At 41.9% G+C, this 9,669-nt stretch overlaps 1 protein-coding gene across 3 annotated transcripts in view; it reads left to right on the top strand.

The window, feature by feature from the left end:
- AEBP2 (AE binding protein 2) overlaps positions 1-9,669 on the top strand; it is an 84,244-nt gene that overhangs the window by 66,897 nt on the left and 7,678 nt on the right. For all 3 annotated transcript variants that reach the window (XM_034782192.1, XM_034782183.1, XM_034782200.1), the window contains exon 6: positions 3,569-3,636. In XM_034782192.1, coding sequence (XP_034638083.1) covers positions 3,569-3,636 — 68 coding nt within the window. The remainder of the gene's footprint in view (positions 1-3,568; positions 3,637-9,669) is intronic.

The raw sequence follows: 9,669 nt of genomic DNA on the forward strand, positions 1-9,669 counted from the left end.
TGATTTTCCCCCTCATTGCCTCACTTCTATATTATTTTTTAAGAAATTCTTTTGTCCTTCAGATTATTTATGAGGTCTTTGAGCAAAGGCAGATCTTTTTTTTATTAGATTCCAGGGGCATTTGACAAGTCATGTGAAATGAGACACTTCCAAAATAGTGTTTCGATTTTTTAAAATGTTTTGGTCAGGTCATATTTTTTCAGGTATCTTGGCCTACAGACATCAAACTTATTTTATTATAGAGTCCTGGAAAATATGTCATGGATAGGGCTAGTTTGGAGAGGATAGTTGGGCATTCGTTGCTTGGATATGGTAACATGGGAAGGGCTTCAGTTCTGTCACAGCTTATGAACATCCTCCTCAAACATCTACGTAACTTCTTGACATTAGAGTTTAGTCCTGCACATTTTGCAAAAGTCATTTGCAGAACAAATGCATTTACCTTTAAAAGCTCAGCAGTAATCTGTGGATCTGACATACTCTGAATTGGCAGTGTTACGGGCTTTATAGTCCCTATCATGGATTTGATGGACTGCCATGCATTCACAGAGGTACAGGAGTTGTTAGGATTAATGTTTGTACAGCTCTTTGACAGTGTGTGCGTGCGCAATATATAAGTGTTAGGTCCAGCATTGGAGAGCCAAAGAATAGTCCAGTACATGGGAAAGCAAGCAGCCCACCCTGGATTGTAGGTTATTCGAAAGTTTAATGTGAGTATGAACACATCGGTGTTAAGGAAAATACACTACATATGTAAACTAACTGTATTAACTTGTATTTTATGTAGCTTTTTCAATGCTTAGATTTCACTATGTTTCAATGCTTAGATTTCACTATGTTCACTTGGCTTTGTTGCCAAGAAGGCTAACGGCATTTTGGGCTGCATAAGTAGGGGCATTGCCAGCAGATCGAGGAACGTGATCGTTCCCCTTTATTCGACATTGGTGAGGCCTCATCTGGAATACTGTGTCCAGTTTTGGGCCCCACACTACAAGAAGGATGTGGAAAAATTGGAAAGAGTCCAGCGGAGGGCAACAAAAATGATTAGGGGTCTGGAGCACATGACTTATGAGGAGAGGCTGAGAGAACTGGGATTGTTTAGTCTCCAGAAGAGAAGAATGAGGGGGGATTTGATAGCAGCCTTCAACTACCTGAAGGGGGGTTCCAAAGAGGATGGAGCTCGGCTGTTCTCAGTGGTGGCAGATGACAGAACAAGGAGCAATGGTCTCAAGTTGCAGTGGGGGAGGTCCAGGTTGGATATCAGGAAAAACTATTTCACTAGGAGGGTGGTGAAACACTGGAATGCGTTACCTAGGGAGGTGGTGGAGTCTCCTTCCTTGGAGGTTTTTAAGGCCCGGCTTGACAAAGCCCTGGCTGGGATGATTTAGCTGGGAATTGGTCCTGCTTTGAGCAGGGGGTTGGACTAGATGACCTCTTGAGGTCCCTTCCAACTCTGATATTCTATGATTCTATGATTCTATGATTTAAATCTTGGCCAAGACTTAGAAGCCTAGGTATAGGATCCCATATTTAAAAATCTGGCCCTTGACTGTAAGGATTTATTTTGTGGGAATAGATTTGCAAGTGCTCTCCAGTACCAGCAGAATAGAGAATGGTTTGTTTGCAAATAATTAATTTTATGATCCTCTGTAGAACAGTGAGTCAATTGAATTTCTTCCAAGAATTTGTGGTATGCTGTCATACTGTAAGTTAGTCTAAATTTAAAAACGCAGTTTCATTTTCTCCTAAAAACCCATTGTGGGGAGAAACATTTTCTGTTTTAATATTTCTGTTCCATGTCTTCCACATTTGAAATGTCTTGGGTGTTACTATTGGGGGAGCTGGCACCCTGTGCAACCTTAATTTGTGTATATACATTTTTGTGTTTGTGTACGTGTGTGTGTGTGTGTGTGTGTGTGTGTGTATACACTATATATATATATATAGAGAGAGAGAGAGAGAGAGCCTTTAATCACATGAATCATACACTGTTTTTACACTATGGGGCCCCTTTCTCATTCAGAGAACACTTTACTCCTGGGGGGCATTCTGCGCCCAAAAAATAAAAATTGTGTGCCCAAAAAATTAAAAATTCTGCAAATGTTATTTGTCAAACTAACTCTACATAGTCACGCCCATTTCAATATTTTGGTAATTTATTTCAAAATACCTGTCAGTAAGTATGTCTGTAACAATACAGACAGACGCGCACAAATTCCCCCAAGAGTAGAGAGTTAAAGAAAGCCCTATGACAACCTGATTCCTGTTTCTCTGGCCCCTTCCATCCCCCACCCCCACTCCCACTCTAGCTGGGAGGGGGTCAGATACCCACAACCCCTCCACACACCCCCAAGCCCACCTGGAGGGGCCCCTCCAACCAATACACCCAAACTCCATCCTCCCCAGACCCCAACTGTGGGACCCCCCAGCGCAGATACCCACACCTCCTCACCCTCCGCAGAGCCTAGCTGCAGGGTACACCTTTGCAATGGAGTTTCCTATGTGCCGCCTTCTCCTTCCTTCAGGGCATGCTGGGAACTGCATGGCCAGGAACCCTCTAGCTCAGGGGTTCTCAGACTAGGGGTTGGGAGTCGGGACCCCTCAGGGGGTTACGAAGTTATTACATGGGGGGGTCATGAGCTGTCAGCCTCCATCCCAAACACTGCTTTGCCTCCAGCATTTATAATGGTGTTAAATATATAAAAAAGTGTTTTTAATTTACAAAGGGGATCTCTCAGAGGCTTGCTACGTGGAGGGGTCACCAGTACAGAAGTTTGAGAACCACTGCTTTAGCTCCCTTTCCCCCAGCATTGTCTTCTATTGCAAGCTGGGCCCTGCAGAGTCCAGTGGCCCCTAGTGGCGGCTAGCAGCACTGCAGCCCATTTCTGTGGGGGAAAGGAAATTCTGCACACACGTTAATTTCTGCAAAATTCTGAATTGCACAATGGCTCAGAATTCCCCCAGGAGTAACAGTTTGTATGTACAAGGGGGAAGAATTAAGATTGCACAGGCATCCATAAATGTAGCATTTCCTAACTTTTGAGTGATTTATTCTGCAATCTAAATACATTAAAGGAACATTAGGTTTTGGATGTAATATTTATTAGAATGAGATTGTAAGATCCATCAGACAGTAACTTTGTCTCCTTAGGTATTTCATAAAGCATCACATGCATATTTGTAACTATACATAAAATTCGTGGATCTTATTCAATAATTTCAGTTTTGAAATAACTTTTCAAAATCTTGACTGATTTTTAAAAAAATCTTTAAAAAAAAATAAATTTCAAGATGCATCTGAATTTTCATTCAGTGATTATTGGATATGTCAAATATGAAATATTAAGGGAAATTTAAATGAAAGGGTTACAACCTTACTAAGAACTATTTGAGCAGTTCTATACATGGATTTCTTATGCGTATAATTATCACTGTCTTTGATGAAACAATTTTTATTTCCTAAGTAGTTGTTTCAATTGAGATAAAACCTAGCAAGGGAATGTAAATGTGAGCAAATATTCTGCAGATGTGATTTTTAAATAATGTTTATTTTAACTGTTAATGTCAGGTAATAGCTAAAAGAAAAGAGGAGTCTGGAAAAATAAAACTCTTGCTTCACTGGACACCAGAAGACATGTGAGTACATACATTGTCAATTATAACATTTGCATGTGGAAGTGTTTACAATCCAGTTAATGTGCTGTCCTTTATTATTCTTTGAATATTTAACCGTACATTTTCTGTATTAAATATTGGGTTTTTTAAAGTAACCTGGGTGTTTGGAACAAAAGAGTCAATAACTTTTTCCTTTGTCTAGTTGATTTTTTTCAGTTGCCAAGTCATTGAGATGATCCATTATTACTGTCTATGTAAATGACTTATGGAAAAACAGAGTATTTTTTAAAAGCAGGTGTACGTGCTATATTAGGCCAGAGTAAATGTTAATAGCCAGAGCCGTTAATCATTGAAATGTAGAAATTACTAGGGCTATCAAGCAATTAAACAACAATAGAATACCATTTATTTAAATATTTTTGGATGTTTTCTGCATTTTCAAATATATTGATTTCAGTTACAACACAGAATACAAAGAATACAGTGCTCACTTTATATTTATTTTTTATTACAAATATTTTCACAGTAAAAAACAAAAGGAATAGTATTTTTCAGTTCATCTAATGAAGTACTGTAGTGTAGTCTCTTTATCATGAAAGTTGAACTTACAAATGTAGAATTATATACAAAAAAAAACTGTATTCAAAAATAAAAGAATGTAAAACTTTAAAGCTTACAAGTCCACTCAGTCCCACTTCAGTCAATCGCTCAGACAAATAAATTTGGTTACAATTTGCAGGAGATAATGCTGCCTGCTTCTTGTTTATAGTCTCACCTGAAAGAGAGAACAGGTGTTTGCATGGCACTGTTGTAGCTGGCGTCAAAGATAATTATGTGCCAGATGCGCTAAAGATTCATATATCCCTTCATGCTTCAACCACCATTCCAGAGGACATGCGTACATGCTGATGATGGGTTTTGTGCGATAACAATCCAAAGCAGAGTGGACCGATGTATGTTTATTTTCATCATGTGAGTCAGATGCCAGCAGCAGAAGGTTGATTTTCTTTTTTTTCTTGGTGGTTTGGGTTCTGTAGTTTCCTCATCTGAGTGTTGCTCTTTTAAGACTTCTGAAAGCATGCTCCACACGCCGTCCCTTTCAGATTTCGGAAGACACTTCAGATTCTTAAACCTTGGGTTGAGTGCTGTAGCTATTTTTAGAAATCTCACATTGGTACTTTCTTTGTGTTTTGTCAAATCTGCTGTGAAAGTGTTCTTAAAATGAACATGTGCTGAGTTATCAGAGAGTGCTAGAACATGAAATATATGGCAGAATCTGGGTAAAACAGAACAGGAGACATACAATTCTCCCCTAAGGAGTTCAGTCACAAATTTAATTAAAACTAGCATCATCAGCATGGAAGTATGTCCTCTGGAATGGTGGCTGAAGCATGAAGGGGCATACAAATGTTAGCATATCTGGCACGTAAATATCTTGCAACGCTGGCTACAAAAGTGCCATGTGAACATCTGTTCTCACTTTCAGGTGACATTGTAAATAAGAAGCAGGCAGCATTTATCTCCTGTAAATGTAAACAAACTTGTTTGTCTTAGCGATTGGCTGAACAAGAAGTAGGACTGAGTTGACTTGTAGGCTCTAAAATTTTACATTGTTTTGTTTTTGAGTGCAGTTATGTAACAAAAAAAATAATCTACATTTGTAAGTTACACTTTCACAATAAAGAGATTGCACTACAGTACTTGTAGGAGGTGAATTGAAAAATACTATTTCTTTTGTTTATTATTTTTACAGTGCAAATATTTGTAATTTAAAAAATAATAGTATAAAGTGAGCACTGTGCACTTTGTATTCTGTGTTGTAATATAAATCAATATATTTGGAAATGTAGAAAAACATCCAACATTATTTAATACATTTCAATTGGTATTCTATTGCTTAACAGTGCGATTAATCACAATTAATTTTTTTGAGTTAATTGCCTGAGTTAACTGTGACTAATCGACAGCCCTAAGAATTACAGATGGGTTTGCGGTATTGGAATATATAATGAAATGGTGATTGTTCTGTCACTATGGTTTATCTGATTCTCAGTATGTCAGGTGTTGGGAAAGTGAAATAGCAACAAACTTCATAAAGTGGACACATAATAGTGTTGTAATTGGTAATACACAACAAGACTATAAGATACATAAAGCAAATGCTGCAATCTTGCAATAAATTTGCCATGGGAACATTACATTTTGTCGCTTCAGTTGTGAATTGTGTAATGCGACCATTTTGGATTCTCCTGTTTAACTAAGACACACTGAGGGTATGTCTACACAGCAAAGAAAAACCCGCGACTGGTCTGTGTGAGTTGATGTGGGCTGCGGGGCTGTTTCATTGCTGTGTAGACTTCTGGACTTGGGCTGGAGCCTGAGCTCTGGGACCCTCCGACCCTGCAGGGTCATAGAGCTCGGGCTCCAGCCGAGCCCAGAAGTCTACACAGCAACGAAACAGCCCCACAGCCTGAACCTTGCGAGCCTGAGTTGGCAGGCATGGGTCAGCTGCAGGTTTTTCTTTTCTATGTAGACATACCCTAAGAACAAACTGCTACACTGCATTTGAAGCTTTCTCAGCGTGTTTGGTTGCTTTTCTTTGATTTTGAATGTTCTTTGAGTAGTGTTTTTGTGCATACTCCATGTCAGGATACGTGATGAAATTTTTCATCAGCAGTTCACGTGGGTCCGCAACTGTGCCCTAGATACCCTCATGCTCTTCTATGAGGTCATATCAGGAGGGATGGACCCGCTGCCACTCCCAATTCCTTCTTATTCGCCTGTGGCTGTGTTGCAGCATCTGCTCGCTAGCCTCTTGTTTTGCTATCCTGTTGCTAAAATGTTTTTTATTTTTTTCATTTTTGTTTAGCACAGTTTGTGCTTTTATAAAAGGGGGTTTTCCTCTTTGCTTTTTTTGCCTGATTCGGGCCTTTGCTTTTTCTCAGGTCTTTGGGTCATGGCCTCGAGTTTGTTATGCCCAAGACCCTGGGCTTTAAAGCCTGCCAGACCTGCCATGGGTCTTTCCCCCACAGAGACCGTTCAAGCTGCTCCATTGCCTCGGGGAATCTCGCATCCCCTCCCAATGTAAGATCAGCTCAGGATTTAAGAGCAGATCTAATAATTGAGGAAGGACAGGTTCAAACGCCTGTCAGTGGAGTGCTGCCTGAGACCTATGGGATTTGTGTCACCCCCTTTGTACATTAGATCCTCAGAGAGCTCTGGTGATAGTCTCTACTGGCAGTAAGCAAAGACCCTGCAGACCCTTCGAAACCATCTAAACTGGGGGTTCTCAAACTTCATTGCACTGTGACCTTCTTCTGACAGCAAAAATTACTACCCCCCTAGGAGTGGGGACCAAAGCCTGAGCTCACTCGAGCTCTGCGCCCCAAGGGCTTCAGTCCAAGGCAGGGCTGTAATCTGAACCCCAATGCCCAGGGCTGAAGCCCTCAGGCTTCAGCTTCGGCCCCGGGGGGTGGGGCTCAGGCTTCGGCCCCAGGCCTCAGCAAAGTCTAAGCCAGCCCTGGCAACCCCATTAAAACAGGGTCATAACCCACTTTGAGGTCACGACCCACAGTTTGACAACCGCTGATCTAAACCATTGAAGAAGAGAAGGCTTCCTTCTCCAGAATGGGAGAAAAGAAAGAGAAAAGTTACCCTCAATCTGGGTCACAGGGGACCTTGTGACTAGTTATGGGAATCATTGAGGCTCCCACCAAGACCACAGCACAGACTAAAAAAACCATGCCATGTACCGAGAAACCATCAGGTAAACTATCTACAGTGGCACCTACATTGGCACTGGACTCAGTGACTCTGACATAAGGACTCCCAAGTGAAGTCGAAATCATTGTCAGTACTACCTCCAGCAGCCAGACATGAAGGAGGCACCAGTTGTACTTCAGTGACATCTCTGGTACTCCCGATGTTTCCTATCCAGAGGCCCTGGTACTGTCTAGTCTTTTGACCCTTGAGGACCTTCAGATTCTGGAGGAGCGTAAGCCATTGTTGCTGAGGAGTACTGTGAGATGCTCCCCACTGGTACCATCTCGCTTGCTGGAGTCTACTTAACCTCCCCTACCGTGTTCAATGTTGTCTTTTCCCCTCGTACCATCACTGTCTTCAGTCTCTCATAAACTCATTGCGGATACACATATTCATTTCCATTTCTATTAACTGGACACTATCTGATATCTTAATATTAACACGGTCTGGTACTGATGCAATTAAAGGACCCATTTCAGGCCTCTGTATTCACTCAAACACTGGTAACTGGCACTATTTGCCCCTCCAGTTGACACAGGAGATAACTCCTTATTAGATTCAGAAGTGTCTATTCAGGGTTCCCGCTTGAGCCTCCTTCATTCAGGGTTCACCTTGGCAAAACTTAGCAGGGGATACACCCAACCCTGTCAAGGACAAGTAGGGTCCTGTCCTTTTCCCTCCATCCACTGTGAAGTGCAGATGATTCTGCTTGAGGGGAGGATACAGGTGGAACTCAGTGGGAGATGCCCTGAGAGTTCCTTGGCCTCACATACTGCTATATGTTTCATTCCGACTCCCCTACTGCTCAAGCATCTAACTATAGCAAAAAACCTACATAAGAGAATACACTTCTAGACTTGGTAGTCACTGATCTATACTTCCTCTTGAGTCTCATCTGACACACATTCTCAATGACTTACTGAGTTTAAAAATCACGGGATTACCCCTGCATTCAGTTAAAGTTCACCTAGTTGCTATAACAGCCTTCCCTCCCTCATTGAGGGGTTTTCAGTCTTGACCTACCCAACTATGATGAGGTTTCTCAAAGACCTCTTTAAACTTCTTCCCTCCAATTAAAGAACCAACTCCACCACAGGAACTCAATTTAGTCCTCACCGCACTGAGGAAACCCCCATTTGAACCTACGGTGAACTATTTCCTCTTCCATCTGTCTGTTAAAACCCCATTCCTCATACCTATCACCTTGGTCAGGAGGACACAGGAGGTTGGGGCCTGGATAGCTGACCCACCGTGCATGGTGTTCTATCACAACACAGTGACTGTATCCATGCCTTCACTTCTTTCCTAAAGTTTCCTCAGAATTCCACCTCAGCCAAGAAAATCGCCTACGGTTTGCTTTATCCCAAGCCCAACTCTTCAAGAGAAGAAGTGAGCCTTCATATACTGTATGTAAGACAAGATCTTACCTTTTATCTAGCTAGCACTAGGCCCTTTAGGGCTTCGGCCAGATTTTTTTTTATCAATTGCAGAAAACATGAAAGTACAGGTGATTTCCCTTCAGACTACCCAAATGGATTGCAGGATCCAACTTAAAGCCTCAGGGTTTCATCCCCTTCCCACTGGCTGACTCTACCAGTTGCCATGCTGAGAAACACATGCATCACAGACCTCTGCAGAACAGCCCCCGGATCTTTGATACACCCTGCACTATGCTCTTGTGATTGCTTCCAGAGCTGAGGCTGTTCAACATTCTGTAATGAATCTACCTCCTCAGCACCCTCCTTTATGATGGAGGGTACTGCTCAGGAGTCTTTGTGACATGTTTCAGAGTAGCAGACGTGTTAGTCTGTATCCGCAAAAAGAACAGGAGTACTTGTGGCACCTTAGAGACTAACAAATTTATTAGAGCATAAGCTTTCGTGGACTACAGCCCACTTCTTCGGATGAAGCGGGCTGTAGTCCACGAAAGCTTATGCTCTAATAAATTTGTTAGTCTCTAAGGTGCCACAAGTACTCCTGTTCTTTTTGCGGATACAGACTAACACGTCTGCTACTCTGAAACATGTCACAAAGACTCCTGAGCAGTACCCTCCATCATAAAGGAGGGTGCTGAGGAGGTAGATTCATTACAGAATGTTGAACAGCCTCAGCTCTGGAAGCAATCACAAGAGCATAGTGCAGGGTGTATCAAAGATCCGGGGGCTGTTCTGCAGAGGTCTGTGATGCATGTGTTTCTCAGCATGGCAACTGGTAGAGTCAGCCAGTGGGAAGGGGATGAAACCCTGAGGCTTTAAGTTGGATCCTGCAATCCATTTGGGTAGTCTGAAGGGA

This window comes from Trachemys scripta, chromosome 1 (assembly GCF_013100865.1).
Source record: "Trachemys scripta elegans isolate TJP31775 chromosome 1, CAS_Tse_1.0, whole genome shotgun sequence".
In the NCBI taxonomy this organism is placed as follows: Eukaryota; Metazoa; Chordata; order Testudines; family Emydidae; genus Trachemys; species Trachemys scripta.